Source organism: Trichomycterus rosablanca, chromosome 9 (assembly GCF_030014385.1).
Source record: "Trichomycterus rosablanca isolate fTriRos1 chromosome 9, fTriRos1.hap1, whole genome shotgun sequence".
NCBI lineage: Eukaryota > Metazoa > Chordata > Actinopteri > Siluriformes > Trichomycteridae > Trichomycterus > Trichomycterus rosablanca.
Window position 1 is genome coordinate 24,827,591 of NC_085996.1, and position 24,520 is coordinate 24,852,110.

Consider the following 24,520-nt stretch of genomic DNA (forward strand, 5'->3'; position numbering starts at 1 on the left):
TTCTATAGTGTTGTCCCATGAAAAGATATAATGAAATATTTGCAGAAATGTGAGGGGTGTACTCACTTTTGTGATACACTGTATATGCAATGCACATCAAAAATCTAAGACATTTATCATGAGTTACACCTCTTCATCTGAGGAAGATGAGTAGCAGCCAAGTCCCAACACATGTTCTGTTTTGCTCAGAGTTATTTTAATGCTGGAGAGGGGTTTAGGGTTCTCTCTTTCCTCGGGTCTTAAAACATTTGCTGTAGCTGAGTTGTGTAAATTGGGGAGACCATTATGCAGGGCATGTACCAGGGTACTGGTGTCACTTAACTGCCCTGAGAAGGTCCCCCGGGATCCTGCTACTGCTACCGCCAGCCTGGACCTGTCAAACGAGAGTGGAAGATCTTGATCTGGAAGATTAGAAAGCTGGGCATCACCGGGTTGTGACGGGTTACATTCTTCTATATCCTTCTTATTTGCAGTAGGTGTTGCAGCTTTTTCTCTAAGGCTGGTTTGGTCATTAGGATCAGGAATACAGAGTCTCTTGGCTGCAATAAAAGAAGTACGTTTTAGCAAGTCTAAAATAATAGTACAATAAATATAACATAGTGCCAGTGGTAAATCTAATGTCAGTAGTACTAACCAGCAAATTGATTGTTAGATTCTTTTCTCCTCTTGGTGTATGCCCTGAGACTCCAAGGCTGGTGTTTACAGGTGGGGTCGAGGAAGTGCAGCTTCTTAAGGTAACACTTATACTCTTTTTCCAGCTGTTCGATTTGCTGGTGGAATTCTGCTATCTTCCTCTCTGGGTAATGAGATAACTGGGACTGCTACATGTAAGAAAAAGAGAAAGATGAAAGTAAAAATTATATAATCTTATTTTTGCAGTGTAATAGGTTATAGTGCTGGGCGATTTTTATGATTAATTCAATGAACGTTTTCACACGATGTTAGAAATGTGACAATCGTGATTGTACAAGTTGACAAACCTTATATTTTAATTAAAATACCAACATGTCACGAGGCAGAAACTGACCAGATGCTCGCGAATATATATCAAGTTTAACATCAAAAGGACAATCTAAAATCAGTGTACAAAACCAGAGGATAAACAGACAGGCAGAGAAAACCAGAGGGCACAGGCAAAAACAGTAAACGGAAGACAAGGGTCATACACGGTAACGGCTAGATTCAGAAATAAGGCACGCAAACACAGACGGCAATACTTCGCAATGAGACAGACAAACAGAAGAGTTTAAATAAGATTCATGGAATTAAACACAGATGAACTGAATCAAAACTCTGGAGGCGTGAGGACCGATCAGGATTGGCTGACCGGGGACATGTGATAGTCACGTGAGAATCCGTGGGAGCATGGGAATTGTAGTCCATATTGTTAGAAGCAGAATGTGCCCCCTCCATCCACCCCCCCCCCCCCCCCCACCCCCCCAGTCAGAAGAGGACAAAATCAAAGTTGAGCTGACTGCTTACTCTTGATGTCCCCTAGTGTAGATACTGATATAGACTCACTTCATTGGTGGAAACAGTAAACAGGCTCGTGTTCCTTTTAAGAAACCTGTAAAGAATTTTTTGTGGTTTTGCATTTTTCTTAATATAAGGAGGTTATGCTTGCACATTATTTAAAGTGAGTTGTTTGTGAGCTATTCTTAAAAATGATAAAGCTATTTAAGATTGCTATTTTGTTTTAATTACTGTTATATTGTTATAAAGTTTGAGTCCCTTCAAAGGATAATTATTGGTGGTGCTGTTACTATTTTTGCACTTCTGCAGTCTTTTAAATTAAATTTGAGTCTTTTTTCAATGGCATTATACAAGAACAAAAAAAAAAATAGAAATCGGAATCGAGAATCGTTAATAAATTTGAAAATAATCGAGATTTAATTTTTTTGCAATATCGTTTAGCCCCAATAGGATATACACAAAATTGGTTTACATACAAGAAAGTTAGACAGGCACACAGACAGGCTATATGGCCAGAAGTATTTGGGCACCTGACTGTGAGGTTGTTGGACATTCCATTTCCAAATGGGCTTCGTTCCTGTTCGCAAACTTAATTTTGAAACAGTTTAGCACGTTTACACCAAGAAAGGGGGGAAAAAAGCCTTCTGAACTGGCTGGAACCAAAGAATACTAGGATTTTCAGTGTGAACCGTGGTGTCATCTGTGGGTGTGTCAAGTTTTAGCGAATAGAGAAAGTTTAGTAAGGTAAAGTTTACAAAATAAAACATATAAATGAAGTTAACAAATATAAATGTCCATGTTTATGTGCATTTACAAACACTGACAAATTATACACCACTTATGTGGCAGTTAGTTTTGTTTTCACTCGAGTATACTAAACATCTGCATATAAAAATGTACCACATACCCTTCATAGAGTAGCCAATAGTTGATCCGATTCTTTTTGCATAAAACGAGCATCTGTAACAGCAGCACAAATGCTCGCAAGGTAATCTACATGCGACGCCATCATGTTAGTACTATTTACATCTGTTGTGCAACACCCACCATTAATAACGCATCCGTGGCTCCCAAAAACTGGTGAAAACACAAGCCGGTTCTTTAAAAGCACCAAGGTTCTAAAAAAGCCTGAGGAGATCTGTTGAAGAACCCGAGTTCTTTTGGTTGAAACAGGCCATCTGTGATCTTTTTAGCTACAGTGGATATAAACAAATCTCACACAATGCCAGGTTTTTGTGATAGAAGAAATAGGGATGCATCAATACCAGTATCACTCATGTACTCTAAGAATTACTCTGGTACAACAGCACCCTATAACACTTCACAGCAACTTAACACTGAGCAGGTAGGTGGAAAGGAGAAGAGTCAAGAAATTGTTTAGCATAAGTGATGATAGATCAATGTAAAGCAGACTGCAAACTATGGTCTGCTAAACTGTCAAGAGAACGAGTTAAAAATAGCTCATTTAACAAAGCAATTAAATAAAATATCTGAAAAAGAAACAGTGCAGAGTTCACAGCCTTTGCTAATGCAGTGGGGAAACAATAACCAACTTTGCAGCAAATGTTGGAAGCAAGAGAAAATGTATAATATATTCCAAGCCATCACATCATCACAGAAATTATACTAGCAAAGCTGTATGACTGTCACCACTAATATTTGAATTAGCAGCATCAGCACAACGTTTCTCATTCATTTAACTGCACAGTGGAACGATGAGAGTTTTACTCCAGAGTCTTTCTACACGCAAAGCAGTTTCGGGGTTCACACACTAGCCAAGTCATAGCAGGTGGTTTTGATGACATGCTTCAGACGTAGGGCATTCCCCACACCCTCCAGCTGACTGCTATCGAGGGTCTTTTCGCTCAGAGAAGCATATCGCCCATGCGGTGGCAGTCAAACGTAAAATAGTTGGCCATTTTAAACATTGCACCTTAGCTTAGTCACACCTGGAAGACATTCGGGTACAGCTCAATCAACCTACAAAAAGCAGGCCATGCTGACCCACTGGAACAGCACATAATACATGCTACAGTCTCTTAGTGTGCAGAAGCTGGTTCTGGGACTATCTGGGTCTGAATATAAGCTCACAATGACACCTCTCACAAAAAGACACTTTTGGAAGAGACACTCTGTTCTGGCTCGGTTTGAGAAGTTAACCCAAAAATTGAGCTCTTCTGATACTTGGCATCAGATGCAATTCCTGCTTTCCAAACTATGTAAAATTAATTTAAACTGCAATAAGTGGACTCCAATTAGACCCATCTAAGAACAATTAAGGTAAATGTGCATCTGATTATAATATGGAATGCCACAATAAAAGCATACTTTTGTGAACATGAGATTTTAGTTATTAATTTTCTTATTGGTAAAAATTACAATTATACCCATTAAAAATCCAAATCCACCACACAAAGTGTGCAAAAATTCAAGAACTCTGAATACTTTCAAAATCCATTATTATATATTACACTAATTTACTGTAGTAGTTTTTTGCTCAGTGAAACTATTGTAAAACCTTTACAGTGTGACAGCATGAAAACATAATATTAAAATTATGTAGCCAAGACCTTTATATTATTTTTATTATGAAAGAAAAAATTGTACTGTAGCTTTGATTTTGTAACGATTGTGTTTTAAAACAACTAGAGTTCAGATATTTAAAGTACATCTGATTTTCTAAAGGCTCTGAAGGTTTCACTTAGGTCTTCCTAACACTGACGCAGTAGTGGTCATGCTTCTGTTTTGCATTTTGATCAAATTTCACACATTTATTTTCATTACGAATCACATAATCATATAAACTAGAGTAAACAACATAATTTATTTCAGAATTTCTTGGTATTTTTTTGGTATATTATTATAAATATGAATGGATGCAAATATATTCACTGAAACAAGCTTCTGATAAGAAAATCAAATCCACATCATCAAAGTTGTTTAAGCAGGTGCTTTAATGTAAATGATTAGACGTTTTAAAAAAGCTGAATTTTTGTACAAAGGAATTAAAGAGGTCAGTTACACAAATAAGCTTTCTTGTTTTTCAGTGGTGGCAAATACCAAATTCAAAAATGTATGTATTTCTCCAAAGACTTGACTTTTTACTTAATTTGTTTTACTGATTAAATCATTTGTACTGTTATTTATTTATTTATTAGGATTTTAACATCATGTTTTACACTATTTGGTTACATTCATGACAGAAACAGTAGTTGCTCATTACACAAGATTCATCAGTTCACAAGTTTAATGTCAAACACAGTCATGGACAATTTTGTTTCTCCAATTCACCTCACTTGCATGTCTTTGGACTGTGGGAGGAAACCTGAACTTCCGGAGGAAACCCACGCAGACAGGGGGAGGATATGCAAACTCCACACAGAAAGGACCCAGACCACCCCACCTTGCTGTGAGGCGACAGTGCTACCCACTGAGCCACCCTTATTTATAAAAAAAATTTGCATTATATTTAGGAAAATTTACAGTTGAAGTACATATTCAATAGTGGCCTTAGACTATTAGCCTACTGACTGTGTCTGTATAAAATAAATAAAAAAAGAAATGCTTAACAGGGGAGAAGGTATGTTTGTATTTAGGCCTATTTAACTGTTTTTATGTACACTGATCAGCCATAATATTAAAACCACCTCCTTGTTTCTATACTCACTGTCCATTTTATCAGCTCCACTTACCATATAGAAGCACTTTGTAGTTCTACAATTACTGACTGTAGTCCATCTGTTTCTCTGCATGCTTTTTTAAGCCCCCTTTCACCCTTGCTGCAGTGACACTGACATGGTGCTGGTATGAGTGGATAAGACACAGCAATGCTGCTGTAGTTTTTGAACACCTCACTGTCTCTGATGGACTGAGAATAGTCGACCAACCAAAAATATCCAGCCAACAGCGCCCTGTGACCACTGATGAAGGTCTAGAAGATGACCAACTCAAACAGCAGCAATAGATGAGCGATCGTCTCTGACTTTACATCTACAAGGTGAACCAACTAGGTAGGAGTGTCTAATAGAGTGGACAGTGAGTGGACACGGTATTTAAAAACTCCAGCAGCACTGCTGTCTGATCCACTCATACCAGCACAACACACCACCACCATGTCATTGTCACTGCAGGGCTGAGAATGATCCACCACCTAAATAATACCTGCTCTGTGGGGGTCCTGACTAGAGATGGGACGATCGGGGTTTTTGGCACCGATTCCGATCTCCGATCTCCTTTCAGGGACATCGGCCGATAGCCGATTGCGATCGGGTTAGCAGTAAATAAAATAAATAAACTTAAAAAGAGCCTCACAGTGAAGATAAACCGGAGCAGCGCGCGTGTTTGTGTGTGTGTGTGCGCCTTTAGAAGAGACGCTTTGTTCACTGTATCGCTATAAGTGATTCATTGATTCACGAGTCATTTTTCGCGAAGCGTAAGTTTCTCTTCTCAGTTATCTCTCCGTGTTTACTGTTATTAATTAAATGTCGTGGTTTTAAATAAACACCAACTACTACAGAACATTTTGTGTGACTCTCTTACATTAAAAAGCTCAATTAAAAAGCTTAATTAAACTGCTATTACCACAGATCTGTAACCGACCGTCAGACTCGTTCCGTCTAAGGAGCTAAAAGTTCAGCAGATGATCCTGAACTAACGAATTTGGTAATGAATAAACTTTTGCCTCTGATTGGCTCTGTAACGTTTTCTGTTCTCATCTACATCACAAGTAAGAACCGCTCACGATTTACCAAAGTGAACCAGGAGTTTATATAACGTGCTGATAGAATCGACTCAGATGTGACCGGGTTGAATTATCTTTTTAAAGTAAATATTACAATCAGCAAAATTACATCGTATGTATGATGCACAACGTTAATGATGTTATTTTAGGTCATGAAGAGCTTTCACTGTGGTTTCTGTACGATGGTTGATGAATGGTGATGTGATGGTTGGCGCGTCGTAGCTCAAAGTCTGGATCAATCCACTGAGCTGTTAAGCTTAACATGGTCTTTATATATCACACGATCGGATCGGCTACTTTTAGGAAATATCGCCGATCGCATATTTTGATTAAAAATCGGCCGATACCGATTCATAGCCGATCGATCGTCCCATCTCTAGTCCTGACCATTGAAGAACAGGGTGAAAGCAGGATAACAAAGCACGCAGAGAAACAGATGGCCTACAGTCAGTAATTGTAGAACTAAAGTGCTTCTATATGGTAAGTAGAGCTGATAAAAATGGATAGTAAGTGAAAAAACAAGGAGGTGGTGTTAATGTTATGGCTGATCGGTGTAGATTGTAGTGATAGGGACCCTGAAAATGAGACAGTGAGGGTAATTTTGTCAATGTAACACTGATCCATAGCTCAGTTCGTAACAAAACAGCTTGTGGATATTAGCATGGGAGTGTGCTTTATACCTGCAGATAATACTCTATTTCATTCTTGATGCTTGGTATCCATTTCTTCACAGCTGCAACTGAATTCAATGTCGCCTAGAAAAGGGACCACAAATGTATGTATTAAAAACCCAGCGAGTTGTGTTGAAATTAACGTGTCTGTGATGTTTTAAAGCACTAGCTGAATCACCACAAGCTTACTCTACTCAGATAAGGAATTACTAAGTGTTATTAATTAAATTACTCACTAGTTTGGGTCTTGAAACGTGAACATCTTTAATGCGACCCTCTGTGATAAAACAAAAGTAATGTGAGTGGTGACTCAGTATTGCCATGCATTGAGGTAGCACACATACAAGCTAACGTCACATAACGTGTCTCATTTATGAGGAAACCGTCAAGCTTTCCACAGTCTGTTAAAAGCAGTAAAAATTTACCCTGTTTTTCTTTCTGCAGCCATAACCGATTTAATTTTCCGAGCTGCTTCTCTTCATTCCGAGCCATTTCAGCGCTACTAGCCACTCACTGGATCACGTGACAAATACGACTCGTGCAGTCACGAGACAGTTACGTCACGAGCGTGTAAATCAGTTCAGTGTTTCTGGTTTGTATAATTTCTCGTGTAATTTTGTATGTTTAATAGTAACTGTGCCTTTATTTTTACAACAAGAACGTTTTAAACCCACATTTACACTGATTAAGTGATTTAAGTTGGTCATCTTCTAGACCTTCATCAGTGGTCACAGGACGCTGCCTACAGAGCGCTGTTGGCTGGATATTTTTTTGGTTGGTGGACTATTCTCAGTCCAGCAGTGACAGTAAGGTGTTTAAAAAAATCAGCATTGCTGTGTCTGATCCACTCATACCAGCACAACACACACTAACACACCACCACCATGTCATTGTAACTGCAGTGCTGAGAATGATCCACCATCCAAATAATACCTGCTTTGTGGTGGTCCTGGGAGAGTCCTGATCATTAAAGAACAGCATGAAAGGGGGCTAACAAAGCATGTAGAGAAACAGATGGACTACAGTCAGTAATTGTAGAACTACAAAGTGCTTCTATATGGTAAGTGGAGCTGATAAAATGGACAGTGAGTGTAGAAACAAGGAGGTGGTTTTAATGTTATGGCTGATCGGTGTATATAGTAACAATTTCAGTGTTTGATTTCTACCAACTGTCTTTTTTATTCCAAACACTGAATGTTTGGAACACATACTTACTTGTTTAAAAACGCTTATTACGTTACTGTTCCTTTTTAAGTTTTTGTTGTAATTTTGTTGTTTGTTTGTTGTGAGGTAAATTGGAGATAAAAAATTGTCCATGACTGTGTTTGACATTAAACTTGTGAACTGATGAATCTTGTGTAACGAGTAACTACCTGTCTTACCCTGAATGTAAAACATGACATTAACATCCTAATCAATCAATCAATCAATCAATCAATCAATAAATAAAGAAATAACCAACCTACTCTGATATTCTGTTCTGCCAGCTTACCAGTTTGACTATATGGACTATTAAAAATAGTGTAATGGCGACACCTAGTGAACAACCTATGTTAATGTAGCTTTTATTTCTTATCAAACGCACTTGGTTACATTGCATTCAGGTAGTAATATAAGGTTTATTTTTCTACAGGACCACAAAGAGGCCACAGTTCGTGGCCAGCCACTGACAAACTACCATGTCAATGCCATGCTAGTTTATTAAATCACACTCCTCTGTTATTTGAACTTGCTGTAACAATATACATTATAATAGTGCTTTATAGAATACACATGGCTTATATATACACAGTTGAGTCACATTATTTTTACCACTTCCTACTTTTGACAGTGGCAGCTGGCTTGGTGGGTATATAAGGTGTGCAATAGGCTGTCTGCACACATATCCCTCATTGCTGTCATGGGTAAAAGGGGCAACAGAGTTGCAAAAATGAATGATTATTGGCTTTCGGGGCAAGGGTGTCAGTAATTCTGCAAAGCTTCTGAACTGTTCACGTGCTGCTGTGGTAAAAGTGTATTGTGAGTGGATCACCCCCATGCACCCTCCATCAGCTGTGGGATATACTGCAGTCAGCAGGGCTCCAGATACCTGCGACAACCTACCAGGACCCATATAGCTGCTGTCCATGCTGCACATGGCGGTTACTCTGAATATTAACTGGTGGTCATAATAATGTTACTCGACTGTGTATGATATATATACTGAAAATGTACTTAGTGTGCTCCAGTATCCGCCCAAAAAGTACCAACAAAGATGTGATTTCGCAAATGTGAATTATTATTTTGTAACATATTAAAAAAGGAAAACAAGTATTAAGTACAGAGATCATTCCATATACTGAAAAAAGACATAAGCATATTATAACATTATCCTAACACCACATGTTATGGTTAATATATAGCACAGCTCCAGCAATTGAAGTTTGATCTATACTTTTAGGTACTATCTATGTTTTTTTTTATTTATTTTTATCCCCATTCTAATCGTGTCCAATTACCCTGATTGTGTCCTCTATACTGATTCGACCCTTTGCCGCTGCCTGAGGACGCCACTCAACTGACTTGCGCCCCCTCCGGCACGCAGTCAGTGCAGCCTGCATTTTTCACCTGCACGAGCCGAGTTCATACACCGAGAGACACTGCGCACGGAGGGTCACACCCCCCTCAATGTTATTCCTCAGCCCTGTGCAGGCGCAGTCAATCAACCAGCAGGGGCCGCAGTTGTACCAGTTATGAGGACCTATGCTCCGACTCTACCCCTAAGCCCCTGAACAACAGCCAAACGTTGTTCATACTGCCGCCCAACCCAGTCGGAAAGGTAGAGCTGAGTTTCGATACGATGCATCTAGAAACCCAACTCTGGTGAGCTAGCGTACTTTACCGCTGCGCCACCTGAGCAGCGGTACTATCTATGTTGAACTAACTGGCAGGTTTTCCACATGCATAAGTGGGTAACCCACTAAAAATAAGCCAATGGGTGAATTGGCTACTCTAAAGTAATCTAGATAAGCGTGTAATGTCCTGCAATTGACTAGCATGATGTCTGTTAATGTAATAAGCTTCTTTAAGCACAACCTTGAAATATAAATGAATTAATGATAGATAAATAAATAAATTCATAAATATAACCAACATAAATGTATAATTTTATTTACTAAACCGACATTTAAACAAGCCTTTTTATTTAATAAGAAACATCTTCCGTTTTAGCAGTAAAGCAATGCTCTGATGGTTTGGAGTGCCCTCAGCCTCTGCCACCTGCAGGGGTATTTTATTCACACTATTAGTAGCCTGAAGGTTTGCCCTCTCCCCTTGAGTCCAGTTTACCAGTCTTTGCACTGTCCCCAGATGCCCTGTGCGACAGGCGCAGTGTAACGGCGTGTCTTTGTTATTGTCAATAGCATTAATCTTGGCTCTTCTTTCCAGCAGCAGATTTACCAGCTGCTCTTGTCCATGTTCTGCTGCCAAATGTAGAGGCGTTCTCCTCCAGACATTTCTCTCATCCACGTTTTTATTCCTTGCAGCGTTTAGAAGAACTGCTGCAACTCGTTTGTGTCCATTTCCAGCAGCATAATGTAGAGCTGAGCAGCCATCCATATCTCTGGCCCCAACTTTTGCCTTTGCTGCCAGGAGGGCTAAGACAGCTTCAGTGTGTCCTGTCATGGCTGCTAGATGTAATGAGGTCTTTCTTTCCTTCTCAGTAGCATTTATATCAGATCCAGCAAAGAGGAGAAGCTTCATAACTTCACTTTTTCCCTGAGCAGCAGCCCAGTGTAGTGCCAATCTGCTTTGTCTGTCACGGGCATTGAGGTCTGCTTTGCCTTCCAATAGTTGGGCTACTGCTTCTGTGTGTCCACTTTGGCTAGCAAAATGAAGAGGAGTGAGCCCATCATGGGTCACTGCATTGATCTGTGCCCCCTTGTGAAGCAACAAAGCGATTAGAGCAGGCTGATTGTGTAGTGCACTAAGATGAAGAGGCGTTTTCTCTTTGGCGTCAGTTGTGTTGGGGTCCATGCCTTTTTCCAGTAATATCTACCATAAAATAAAGATTATTAATGGTAGATTAATTATTGTTTTCAATAAAGAATTTGAATTTACATAATTTTGTACATATATTTTGTTTATGCATTTTCTCCCCTTTTTCTCCCTTTTTAGCGCGTCCAATTGCCTGATTGCGTCATGCTTCCTCTCCACCAATGCCGATCCCTGCTCTGATTGAGAAGAACGAAGCTAACCCATGCCCCCTCCGACACGTGGGCAGCATGCATCTTATCACCTACACTTTGACGAGTGCAGTGCAGCTCAGCGTTGTGTACAGAGAGACATTTTCTCATCTCTGTGCAGGCGCGATCAATCAACCAGCAGAGGTCGTAATTGCACCAGTCATGGGAGAGAGACCCCATCCGGCTTAGTCCCGCCGATATCTGAACAACAGGCCAATCTTTGTTCATGTGGCCGCTCAGCCTTAGCCTGGAGGCAGAGCTGAGATTCGAGATCCCAGCTCTGGTTCCAGTGTGTGTTTTTACTGCTGCTCCACCTGAGCGGCCTTAATTTACATATTTGAATGTCTTACGCAGTATGGTGCTTATAGCAGTATACAATAAAAAAAAGGTTTGTGAACCCTTTGGACCTATCTGGATTTATTTCTCATAAAATGTGGTCTGATCTTCTTCCAAGTCAAAATAAGGGACAAATAATTTTTTTAATGTTATTATTAAACATACAATGTGAATCATACACTTATCAAAAAATCACTGGACAGTTGTAGGTGATTCATACTAGAATACAATGGAATAGAACGCCTTTATTTGTCATATATACATATAAAGGTGTACATTACAACGAAATTCTTTCTTTGCATATCCCAGCTTATTTGGAAGCTGGGGTCAGAGCGCAGGGTCAGCCATTGTACGGTGCCCATGGAGCAGAGAGGGTTAATGGCCTTGCTCAAGGGCCCAACAGTAGCCCAAAGCCCTACCTACTAGAGCTAAGCGGTTCCTGAATCACCTGGGTCAATGATTCAAATCTTCGTACTGAATGAGGAATCACGAGTCCGAGGTCTTAATGAACCTGGATCCTATGAGTCTTCTGATTGGCTGCTGCTAAGTACAGAAGGCGAGTGAGGGGGCTCACCGGAAACACCGCAGACTCAGATGATTTGGCTGAACCGACTTCACTCCAGTCCGTGAATCTAAGTAATGAGTTAAATATTCCAGTAAACAAGCAGTTAAACACACTGGTGTTCGTTATGTGGCTACTTTACAACTGTACCACTTAAGGAGTACCATGGTAATTAATCCAAAGTGCGTAAGTTGGTATTTTTAAATGCCAACATGTTTGTATGTTAGGATTTTAACGTCATGTTTAACACATTTGGTTACATTCATGACAGAAAGGTTATATCTCAAGGTTATATCGAACACAGTCGTGGACAATTTAGTCTTACTTGCATGTCTTTGGACTGTGGGAGGAAACCGGAGCACCCGGAGGAAACCCACACAGACACGGGGAGAACATGCAAACTCCACACAGAAAGGACTCGGACCGCCCCACCTGGGGATCGAACCCAGGACCTTCTTGCTTTGAGGCGACAGTGCTACCCACTTAGCCCACATGTAGGTGGAAGCATTTGCATTGCACATTTTTGTCTGCATTTTTGCATGTTTTTTTGTATATGTATGTACTGTATATAGTTATATACTTTTTTTGCACATTTTGCCTTTTTTCAGCTTGGTTATTTTTGTTTATATAGCTATTTAAAATATTTATTTCTTAGTCTATATTCTAATTGGCACACTTTAATTTTTTAATTAACATATGTTTTTGGTGTGTGGAATTGAAATTAAAATAAACATTGGTTTAATATAAAATAAACATCTGTAACCTAATGACGTGTCTGTGGATCCTTACAGTTGTAACTTATTTTATTTATTGGATGGGTGGAGGGGGGTGGGGGGTTCTCAAGTGACTCAAGTTAACCGGATAACATTACTGAGTGACTCAGATGAACCCGAGTCCATAAAATGAACCGAACTTACCACCACTACTACCTACTAGGCTACCACTGCCCCCCTATGCTGATGTATTAATCAGTCTTCTATTAGACAAACTGTCTACAAACAAATAAAATTCAATACTTTTGGTATTCTTGCTAGAAATAGGTGTTCAACGAGGATTGCAACACAAACAAAATGGTTCCAACGATGCCTAAAATTTCTGCTGTGTAGCCGAGGGAAACATTGCTGCCATTCAGGACGTTCTACAAGTACAAGGGTTCACACACCTTTTTTCAACCTGGATTGTGATGGGTTATTAATGTGTTTAATAAAGAAATAAAATCAAACTGCTGTGTGGTATAAATAATTATGGATTGTATACAAAAATCATTTACATACCTCTGTTATTGGCATATTGCCACTCCGGATTGCAAGGTGAAGAGCAGAAGTCTGATTTGGTAGCCTCTTATTCAGCTGGGCTTTCCTGGAAACCAAAACTTTAAACACCTCCACACTGCTCATTTCTGCTGCTAGAAGCAGTGGTGTATAACCTAGGTCATTGCGCATATTAACATCCACTCCATTGTCAATAAGAGCAGCCACAATCCCATCCAAGTTCCTCTGTACCGCTCTAAAAAGAGCAGATTTGACTTCATTTTGAGATATTGCCGTCTTGATGTTCCTCAGAATCAGTGACAGCATTGACTTCCTGTTTAGCTTATACACAACCTCTATGATTTCAGAATCAACCTGGGCACCCGCCTTAAGAAGCACAGCAGCTGTTTTTTCATTTCCTCGGCTAATGGCATGGAACAATGCTGTCTTTCTCTGAGGATCTCGGGCATCCACTGAAGCACCATTGCGCAGTAAAATTTCTGCTAGTGCTGCATCATCTTCCATCGCAGCCATGTGCAGGAATGTGGTCTGGTTTCTAAAGCCTTTTGCTTCCTCCACCACTAGTGCTCGGACAGTGCCCTCATGCCCCTTTTGTGCTGCTAAATGTTGTGGTGTTTTGGAAGCTTTGTCCATGGCATGGATGTCAGCTCCGGCTCTTATAAGAGCCACCGAGGCAGCTGTTTGACCCATTTCTGATGCTCTATGAAGGGCAGTCTGACCTCGATCATTTCTCACATCCAGTTTGGCTCCTTGACTTAACAAAAAGTTTATAACTGCTAATTGTCCATGTTCTGCAGCAAGGTGTAGAAGAGTGTCAGATGACCCATGTTTGCTATTGACATTTGTTCTATTTATGACCTCCTGTAAACTGAATACATCACCTGTAGTAACAGCTTTGAGAATCACATTTGATGCATCTTCAGGCTTTACAGAGGTCTTCAGCTCTTTCTCTTCATCTACAGAATAAGTCATTTCTGTCTTCTTTGATTTCTGTTTTACACTGTTATCGTTCTTCATTGTGTCCTGTATTATTTTAACTGGTCCTTTATCTTTTTCAAGCAAATACCCAATCAGCTGCCTTCGTGTATCCTTAAGGTTTTCATTCAGTTTCTCAACGTAGGTTTTCATGTTCTGGTACAGGACAGGTTCAGCACTTTTTAAACAAGGGTAGAAGAATATTCGGCACGCCCGCTCACCTTGGGATTCCAGGATGTTAAGCATTCTTGAGTTTTTCTCTTCTTTTACTGTGATTCCAGAGACAATAATTCGGCTCTCAGGTTGAAAGACTCCATTAGAAACCAAAAGGTCCAGCAGGTCGTCAGTGTTGGAAATGCCACCAACTAGCTCTTTTTTCCTACTTCGTATTACTTCAATAGCATAAGGATTTGTGAATTTGGTGGAACCCATGTCACTTACCTACTAGAACAGTAGTAAATGTTATGGGCTCAGAAGGAAGTATCCTGTAAGGTAAAATGCTTTGAGCAGACTGAAACTTTGATTCTACTATTGTCAAGTGTTTAAATATCTCTAAGCAACCAGATAATGCCTTAATAAAGGCCTTAGAAAACACATGACATGTTAATTATAAACATTCTTGTAGTCACCTTAAAGACTGTTTTGCTTGATCTTTTTTAGAGATATCGTGTTTAGACATAACATACTTTCATTTATATGTTGTAAATGTGATTTTAATGTTTAAATCACTGATTTCATTAAAGATTTTACTACTGGCTAATCTGCTACCTGACTACCGTAACCATGGCATGCATTAGTCATTGTGTTTGTTTATCGATTACAAGAACAAGTTTCCTTGATTTACTCACTCACTCACGCAAGAAAAAGTTATCTTTATAAGTCAGAGAATTGCTATAAAAATAACTACTCATCTGAAAGTGACCATATCTATAGGTAAGGCAACTGGATCTGTAGCAGACATGCCTGGACAATGACCCAAGTCTGTTTTGCCCCCACACAGTGTGGAGTCAAGGATCACTGTTGGAGAGTTACAGAAAAAAAAAAAGCAAAAAGTCACAAAGTCTTGAAAACTAACATTAGGCACCCCCTCCATGCCAACAGGTCATCTGGAAGGCCTGCCAGGAAAAGCCTTTCTTGTTATCTAATCTACAAGGAAAAAGTGGGTGGTGTGTAATGTTGTGGGGCTGTTTTTCCTCCAAAGGTTCTGGGAACCTTGTCAGGGTCCATGGCATAATAGACTTGAAATACAGGGCATTTTAAATAAAAATCTGTTTGTCTCTGCCAAGAAACAAAAATAGGTCACTACTGAATAAAACTGAAAATAGGTCACTGTGTTAAACTAAATGATATTAAAAATGGGTCACTGGATGATCCAATAAGCCAACATAATTTAACACATGTCCAGATCAACACAAAATCAACCTTCTTCAATGGCCAGTTGATCTAAACTGAAAAGAAAGACTGTGGGTAAGCTAAAAAGGACAGTGCACAAGAGAGGACCTAGGAACCTGAAAAATCTGGAGCGATTCTGTAAAGAGCAATATTCTTCTCCAACATCATGTTACAGGAAAAGACTAAGGGCTGTTTAGTGTTCCCACCTACCATATATAGCGACCATATACACTGATCAGCCATGACATTAAAACCACCTCCTTGTTTCTACACTCACTGTCCATTTTATCAGCTCCACTTACCATATAGAAGCAAATAGTTCTACAATTACTGACTGTAGTCCATCTATTTCTCTGCATGCTTCGTTAGCCCCCTTTCATGCTGTTCTTTAATGGTCAGGACCCCCACAGGGCCACCACAGAGTAGGTATTATTTAAGTGGTGGATCATTCTCAGCGCTGATGGAGTTTTTAAACACCTCACTGTCACTGCTGGACTAAGAATAGTCTACCATCCAAAAACATCCAGCCAACAGTGCCCCGTGGGTAGCGTCCTGTGACCACTGATGAAGGTCTAGAAGATGACCAACTCAAACAGCAGAAATAGATGAGCGATTGTCTCTGACTTTACATCTACAAGGTGGACCTTGGAACTAGGTAGGAGTGTGTAATAGAGTGGACATTGAGTGGACACGGTATTTAAAAACCCCAGCAGCATTGCTGTGTCTGATCCACTCATACCAGCACAACACACACTAACACACCACCACCATGATATTGTCACTGCAGTGCTGAGCATGATCCACCACTTAAATAATACCTGCTCTGTGGTGGTCCTGTGGGAGTCCTGACCATTGAGGAACAGGATGAAAGCAGGCTAAAAAAAAAGTATGTAGAGAAAGAGATGGACTACAGTCAGTAATTGTAGAACTACAAAGTGCTTCTATATGGTAAGTGGAGCTGATAAAATGGACAGTGAGTGTAGAAACAAGGAGGTGGTTTTAATGTTATGGCTGATCACCACCAAAACACATGCAGAAGGTGGACTGATTACATTTTCATCCTGGTCATAATTTCTGCATTCATTTATTTCCTTATTAATCTGTAGATAATTTGTAAATACTTTATTTATTTCTATTTTGTATTTGTATTGTCCTGTAGTAATATTATGTATTTATTTAATTATTTAATAATAGTTAATTACATTTACCAAACTGATATACAGTATATGACCTATTCAGTTTTACACAAGTTGTTGAAGAGTTGCTGTTTACACACTTTATCCTCAGTTTTCAAAATGCTTTGCCAAAATAATGTTTTATTAAGCGTTATTAATCCATTTATTTATATATTTATTTATTCTTGTATTTATTATGAAGAACTTCTTTAAAGTGAACTCTATAGAGTTTCACTTCCCGGAAACACGCCCTCTAGACACGCTGCAAAGTTGACGTTGATCTTCCGACTCTTTTCTTACCTTACATGGTCTTGTGGGTAACCCTTTCCGGTATGATGTCAGCGTTTACCATGTTTGGCCAGTAAAACAACAGCGCATAAATATTTTTATTGTCTTTCAAGATATCAAATATTAAATCTGGTAGAAATGTGCACTCATCTTACTTTTAATTAATTTGCAGTCAAAAAATAATATGACCCCCTAATTAGCTTTAAAAAGTGTAATCTTTTAGGGCGTTTAATTTCTTAGTAGTTAACTTTAAGTATCAACAAATTTAGAAAAATTGTGCCATCAGGTAAAACTGTCTAGATCTTCGAGTTTGAATAGAAAACGTATTATTTTATTATTATTTATTTTTATTCTATTATTTTATTTGTTATTATTTTAGTTTTCGTTTTATTATTTTTTTTAATTAATGTAATGTGTTTCATATTACTGTCACATAATGTATACTAAATGTAATTGTATAACATATTTTAACAACCAAACAATTACCTCTAAGGTATTCACACACAACTGCACACCATGTACTTTTTATTGCCCATTTTATTATATATTTTAACATAAATGATAAAGAATACCTGATTTTAACACACATTCACACACAACTGCACACCAAGTACTTTTTATTGCCTATTTTATTATATATTTTAACATAAATTTAAAAAAAAGACCTTATATAACACACAAGTCATTAACTTTATGCATTGCTAGTTATTACTTACTGTATGGACTCTAATTCAAACTTTAAAAAATACATGTTTCTATCATATTTTATAATAAATATATATTTATCATATATTTACTAGATTTATATTATAAGAAAATGTAACAGACATGTGTTAGTTGAATGTCTTGTTTAAAACGTTCTCTCAAATTACACCCAGTTTACTTTTGGGAATTTGCGTATTTGTTTGGGTATGCATATTACCAGTGGCGTAACTAGGAGCTCATGGGCCCCAGTGCAAAAAAAAATGTTTGGGCCTCCTCAACAAATTTCATATATACTATATATATATAACTGATATATATATATACTGTATATCAGTTTTATTTCATATATATCACTGTTTGTTATATATTTCCTTTTCGGCTTGCCATAATACATGCATAATACGTGCAGCCAACGGGGGGCAGAGAGGTGGGTGGTTGAGTTCATGTCGTTGGGCTCCCCCCCCCTTTCCTGCCACGGGCCCCAGTGCACCTGCCCCCCCCCCCTGTAGTTACGGTTACGTCACTGCATATTACACGCAAACCATTAAATGTGTAAATTTAAGATAAATGTATATTAATCTGTTTTTCCCAGATTTTAAAACACTCAGTTTGGTGAAAGTTTACAGCTCTTATATTTTAAGTCTACACACCACAGTTAAAGTGTAAACCTTATTGTCAGACGGTATACATATCCATATATCACCAAACCCTACCTTGTTCGCTTTTTCGTATTTTCTTTCCTGAGTGGATGTGGAAGTGTACAGACAATATAGTGTGTAAAGCTGGGGTACTCAGAACTTTCAACGCCACGACACAGAACGATGGCGCCCCCTTGTGATACATCTCCATTCGTTACGCAAAAGCTGTTTACTAGAAGCTTTTGTTGGGTCGAGCTGGAGACCAATTCTCACTTTAATTACTTACTTATATTCAGCATCAAGTTGCAATATTTAAAATTTCATTATGGTATTATTCTGTATGCAACACTTCGTGTTTGTTCTAACCAATATTCCGGTGCCATTACACTGTATTAACTGCTTACAAACCAGTATAGCCCCTTACAACTACCAATACTCTTGAAGTAAGCAATGCCATTCAGACTGTCGCTTGAGGTAGGCATGCTGCTCTTAATATGTGGCTCCACAGTTGGCTCAAGTATGTCTTTGTTTATTTAATAGCTTTAGAGAAAAGTAGCCTAGCTGTTGATATTTGAGCCAAGGCAGATAAATATTTTTAAATTTATAGTTTAGAATTACTACGTATTTTTGTTTTAAATAAAAATGTGGCTTCTGAGTTTTGTGTCTTTGAGTACTACTGCTTTATCAGCACTTTAACTCTGTATGGAATGTGTCTTGCACATGTTGTTGATTTCTGTCCCATGGTCCTGTTTACAAAAACATGTTGCAATGAATTTAACTGATTCAAATGTAGTAATGTAGTATATGTCAACATTTAAATCACATAAATGTATGCATTTACTTTAAGCAATTAAATTATTCATTTACTTACATTACTATTATTATATTAGGAATTTGCTCTGTAACTACTATAAAACTACCAGTCAGTCTAATAAGTTGTGCTGATAATAAAACCTATACCATTTTTAATTACTGATGTTTGTGTACTGGAATTAAAACTGGAGTAAACATAATTCCTATGGAAATAGGAATACATAAGGTGTGTTATGATGGTGAGGATACTCTTAACTCCATGTAATCCATATTTAAGATTTTTTTGCAGTGTAAATTGTTCTGAAATCTTGAACTTGTATTCATAAACACACACCAACAGAGACAACATAGTCATATTTTAAAGTTGAACATACTTTATTACAGTTCATAAATATTCATTAGTTTCTGATGAGTTCAGAAAACAAAACATAAAAAATTATATAGTACTTGTATTACAAATGGTAAAGATAAGTACTCCCGATTATTCTCTATTTACAAATAACAATGAGTGAAACCTCATCAAATAACTTTTTTTAAAAAGAAAACGCTGAAACTCGACTAACTCAAACAGGGTCAAATCGATTCAGTGTAATATAACAGGTACATTAGAACTCAATCAGGCAGGCTTTGCCAAATGTTTCCAGAATGAAGTGGAAATAACTTCCAGCGTTTAGCGCGCCAGAACGGGCCATCATGTTCCTATTAGTTATTTTGCTGTAATACTGAGTGCTCCCTTACTGAGGTCCATGCACAACTTGGTCAAAAGTGAACAAGAATAAGTCTTTCATGCTTTCTGTCTTGGTTTTACCGCTGGACACATTCGGTTGTGCTTTCAGAAAGCTCCAGGTCGGACCTCCTTTTACGCGCAAAGTCGCACGGCCGCACAGTCCCCGGTCCCAGTGTACCATTAGACACTTCCGACTAGCGTGTCCTTTCAGTCCGATCTGCTTAACTCCATCTGGACTTCATTGGCCAGCTCAGAAGGTCTGCAGCTGCTGAGTCAGCATGAGTTGACAGCCGCTGTTTACGTGGTTCATGACTTTTTGCTTGAGCTGGGCAACCTGTTCGCGCAGCATGTTAGCCGTGGATGCCAGATCGGAGTTCTGCGTCTTGAGCGTCTTGACCTTATCCTCGAGCCGGGAGATCCTCTCAAGCTTCCTCTTGCGACATTTGGAAGCCGCGACGCGGTTGCGCATGCGTTTGCGCTCTGCCTTAATGCGCTCTTGGCTCTCCATGTCGATCGGAGAGAGCGGCGGCGTCTCACCGGGCATTTCGGGCACCGTTTGCGGCTCCTCTTTAAGCGCCTGGAGGCGAGGGTGCTGCACGGGCATGGTGTGCTGCTGCTGCTGAGGAGGCACACTTGTGGTGAAGCTGGTCATCACTGGATTGGCGCTGCTGAAGCTCTGGGCAGTGCTGATCGCCGGGTTGAAAGTGTTCAGATCGGCGTATACAGGTGGTTCAGAGCGCATGGATGAGGTGTACGCCGGGCCGCCTGCCATGGACGACACGGGCGCCATCGAGCTGGTAGTCTGGGGCGCCGAAGTGACCCCTGTTGCCGGCATATGCTGGTGATGGAGCTCTGCCAAAGCGCGCACGAATCCCTCAGCGAAGCCCTCCTGTTCGTCAGTGACATTCTTCGGGCACAGGAACTGGGTCGGCGTGGGTGTGGTGGTGATCAGGCCGTTGCTGGACTGGATGATCAGGCGCTCCAGCTCGGGCGAGGCCAGTTTGAGAAGGCCGACGTCCGGAGAAGTAAGAATGTCGTTAGCTTTCGGGCGCAGGTGCGGCTTGAGCGTGGTGTTCGGGTCGGACAGGTTGAGAGTCATGCTGTGTTTCAAAGCTTTCGGGTTGTATCTGAACCCGGCGGGCTCGTGCTGCGTGAACGCGCCGCTCAAAGGGTCATCGTAGAATGTAGTTTCCATCTTGGTAGACATAGAAAGAGAAACCAAAACTTTTTGGTTTTGTTCTGGTTTCACTTACGAGTCCGTATTACGAGTCTTCTTTCAGCTGAAGTCAGATATAGAAGATAATAGTATCAGGGAGCCTAGCAACGTCAGGCGGATTCAAACTTCAGTCCGTCTGTAACTCCTCGTCCCGTGACAAACTTCACCTCAGAAAAAACTTTTCAAAACGTCCGAAAGTATTCAAACTCGAACTAAACCTCACTCGCCAGCTCTGCTATGTCTGTTAAACGTGTCAACAGACGAACAAGTGTAAAAAACAGTGTTTTATCATACACAGCTGAAGCGCTCTTCCTGAGGTGTTCTCTCTGTAGCGAGGTCTGTATATACTGAGGTGCTCCGGCTTGGAGGCCAACCTTATCTGCTACACCACTGCCTCACTAAAAATAGGCCTCCCAATGATGTCATGCCTGAAGCCTCTTATTGGCTGCGGGCGATTCGAGGGGCGTTCCTTTGTGCGCAGATAAGGTGCGTTGCCTAGACTACCACCAGAAGATTCTTTGCGCGCAATGCCTTCTGGGATGAGGTAATGCAGCGAGTCGATGGACGGTGCATTATGGGATTACGTATTGTTTTTGAATATCTGGTTACCCGCTTAGCTGCTGGTTTGGACTGTGGCGGGATTCGAACTCAGTCCAAATGTTTCACTCGCATTATAAGTGGTTATTACTACAGTATAGAAGCATAAGGAGTATATAACAGCACTGTTAAGACGATACATTGTTTACAAGCGTTCAGATGTGTTTTGGAAAAACAATACTATACAACCAACAGTCACTACTGCTACTTCTTACTGCTTATTTTGTAGGATAGTGGCAAATTGAATTTAATCTTCTATAACTGTGTTATCCTGATCAGGGTCTCAGTGACAGCGGAAAACAAAAGGTTGATGGTAGTGACCAAGTTGGTTTACGTATTTATTTAGTTTAAAATACAATGTATTAGTATCAGGTTAAAGCAACAATGTAATAATAAAAAGTGATATTTTACCAGTTTAAATACATATGAAAAAGTAATAGATTTTAAGTTTTTTTTTTAATAAAATAAGGCCTATCAAAAAGTTACATATAATAGCCCATAAATGAATTTATTTACCAATTTTTTTATTTATTTTATTTTCCTATTTTAATATCATAGCTATTAAACACTTTTGTGGTCTCTGGATGGTCAGATTGTAACTAAGATATACTTTATTTGTCTTTCTTCGCATATCCCAGCTCGTTTGTCAGAGCGCAGGGTCAGCCATCGTACGGCGCCCCTGAAGCAGACAGGGTTAAGGGCCTTGCTCAAGGACCCAACAGTGGCTACATAGCTGAGCCTGGATTTGAACCGCCAATCTTCCGGTTGATAGCCCAAAGCTCTACCCACTAGGCTACCACTGTCCCAATTGGGTAAAGTTTTCAACTAGCAATAATCGCGCCTCGGATAAACCTCATAGGTCACGATACTGCCACTGCGCAAAGCAAAACTGATACACACAATGTAAGCAGCTACACTTAAATTAATATTTATATAATTCAAAATTTAACAAATAAGTTAACAAATCAGGTCTGTTGTTGTAAATTGTACCCTACAATACTGTGTTTTTTTTTTTTTTTTTTAGTATTTTTTGATTGTATGTTAAATACTTATTCTGTAGTTCCAGCAATTCTGTAAATCCACTTAACGAAATTTACATTATATTCCATTATCACAAAAAATAATATAACTATTTTCTTCTAAAAACTTGAAAAGAAGTTCTAATCAGTAACTGATTAGTGTTGTATTACTTTAATGCTTAATAGAAACTTACACACCCTTTTTTAGATGCATAAGTAACAGTGGATTTATTTATCCACTATCAAAAGGTTACATATAATAGCCCATGAATGAATGTATTCACCAATATTTTTTTTTTTTTTTTTATTAATTTTATTCTCAAGAAAGAAACAGAAAATAAATGTTTAAACGATTCAGTACCAGAATAACTTCAAAGTCGTATTTTAAAATAAAAAAAGGTTTGTTTATGTGCTAAACAGAATAATCAGGAGAATTTTATTGTTGTAGTACGTTAGGATACATTAGATATTCTTAACGTCATTATTTTCTTAAAAACGACAATTATTAAAACAAAAATTATTTTATTAATACAATAATAGTAGTTCTGCTTTTAGGAAGCCTTGTAGTACCTTCAAGGTCCCCTAGGGGTATGCTTACCCTATTTGAGCAACTTGAGAAGCCTACTTTTATTGTCAGAAAACAAGGCCTAATGAATAAAATAATTTACAAAAAAGTCTTGTTTAAAATGTAAACAGTGGAATATAGATTGCTAATCTGCATCAAAATTTTATATATTTTTATCTGATGATTATCACGCATGCTTTCAAATCGGATCAACAATTAAATAAATGAATTAAAGTTTTTAAACAGGTCATACATCTATAAAGTGGCTTAAAAAAGCAATAACAGTCGTTTATATTATTTCATACAAACTTATACTTAATAAGTATTTAAAGAAAGTATATTGTGTATACTAATTATCTATTTTTATGTGTAACGTTATAGTTACTGTAGCATCTTGCTGTTACATTTCTTGTCAAGATGCTTTTTTATAAAACAAACAGTGCTATATTTAGGAAATTATTCGTTATAATTAAGTAATAAAGATGCAGTTTAAAACGTTAGGTCATAAAAGGCAAAAGCAAACGTTTATTGGTCAAAATGAAGCCAACTTTGGCTGACCGTGTTAATTATTTACAACTGGAGCACCAATTTAAATTAGTAAATTAAGCCAATTGATGCACCTCAGAAACAAGCCCAAGTGCTGTCACTGCTCTCCGTGCTTAGCCAATGGGAATAGAAGGAGGCGGGTCTTCTAGAGGAGTTACAACACGCCACAGTGCACGCCGGATTTAGGGAACGTCTTGAAAGTGAATTTTTAAAACAAAACGTATAACGCAACAAACAAGTTAATAAAACATTAAACGTCCACAAAAACAGGGGTAATAATGTGTTTTATTTTGATCGTTTATCCCTTGATTTGTTACACATTGTTTTATTTTAAACATCAATAATTAGATTTTTAATAGCATAGCTATCAAACACTTGTTTGTGGTCTCTGGGGACAGATTGTAACTGATACACACTGATGTAAGCATGACATGGCAGCCACACTTAAATTACTATATTTATAAGGCAAATCAGGTCTGTTAATGTAGATTGTACGTTACAATAATGTTTTTTAGTATTTTTTTTATTGTATGTTAAATACTTATTCTGTAATTCCAGCAATTCTGTAAATCCACTTAACGAAATGT

General features: G+C 38.8%; 3 protein-coding genes and 1 non-coding gene across 4 annotated transcripts; all 4 read right to left on the reverse strand.

Annotated features, from left to right (window-relative positions):
• Window positions 1-86: 86 nt before the first annotated feature.
• On the reverse strand, window positions 87-7,377 carry si:dkey-86e18.1 (uncharacterized protein LOC557342 homolog). Its single transcript, XM_063001288.1, has 5 exons — window positions 7,311-7,377; window positions 7,122-7,162; window positions 6,895-6,969; window positions 635-821; window positions 87-539 (listed from the first exon to the last, which is right to left on the reverse strand). The coding sequence occupies exons 1-5, from the start codon at window positions 7,375-7,377 to the stop codon at window positions 124-126; spliced, it is 786 nt and encodes a 261-aa protein (XP_062857358.1). The 3' UTR covers window positions 87-123.
• A 2,688-nt stretch (window positions 7,378-10,065) lies between these two features.
• caiap (CARD- and ANK-containing Inflammasome Adaptor Protein) lies at window positions 10,066-14,684 on the reverse strand. The gene is made up of 2 exons (XM_063001286.1): window positions 13,281-14,684; window positions 10,066-10,917 (listed from the first exon to the last, which is right to left on the reverse strand). Exons 1-2 carry the CDS (start codon window positions 14,682-14,684, stop codon window positions 10,066-10,068), a joined length of 2,256 nt encoding a protein of 751 aa, XP_062857356.1.
• Window positions 14,685-19,649: 4,965 nt separating this feature from the next.
• Window positions 19,650-21,566, reverse strand: jun (Jun proto-oncogene, AP-1 transcription factor subunit). Its single transcript, XM_063001289.1, has one exon. It carries the CDS (start codon window positions 21,195-21,197, stop codon window positions 20,241-20,243), a length of 957 nt encoding a protein of 318 aa, XP_062857359.1. The 5' UTR covers window positions 21,198-21,566; the 3' UTR covers window positions 19,650-20,240.
• Window positions 21,567-22,548: 982 nt separating this feature from the next.
• On the reverse strand, window positions 22,549-22,689 carry LOC134320946 (U4 spliceosomal RNA). Its single transcript, XR_010013755.1, has one exon. It is a non-coding gene; the product is annotated as a U4 spliceosomal RNA (small nuclear RNA).
• Between the last annotated feature and the right edge of the window lie 1,831 nt (window positions 22,690-24,520).

What these genes read in the sequence shown, in the direction of transcription:
- si:dkey-86e18.1 (XM_063001288.1), bottom strand. Translation starts at nt 7,377, where the DNA reads ATGGCTCGGAATGAAGAGAAGCAGCTCGGAAAATTAAATCGGTTATGG. An exon ending in GCTGCAGAAAGAAAAACAGG is followed by an intron (nt 7,163 to 7,310) that starts GTAAATTTTTAC and finishes GTTTTATCACAG; the next exon opens with AGGGTCGCATTAAAGATGTT. An exon ending in ACGTTTCAAGACCCAAACTA is followed by an intron (nt 6,970 to 7,121) that starts GTGAGTAATTTA and finishes TCCCTTTTCTAG; the next exon opens with GCGACATTGAATTCAGTTGC.
- caiap (XM_063001286.1), bottom strand. Translation starts at nt 14,684, where the DNA reads ATGGGTTCCACCAAATTCACAAATCCTTATGCTATTGAAGTAATACGA. An exon ending in GCAATATGCCAATAACAGAG is followed by an intron (nt 10,918 to 13,280) that starts GTATGTAAATGA and finishes ATTTTATGGTAG; the next exon opens with ATATTACTGGAAAAAGGCAT.
- jun (XM_063001289.1), bottom strand. Translation starts at nt 21,197, where the DNA reads ATGTCTACCAAGATGGAAACTACATTCTACGATGACCCTTTGAGCGGC.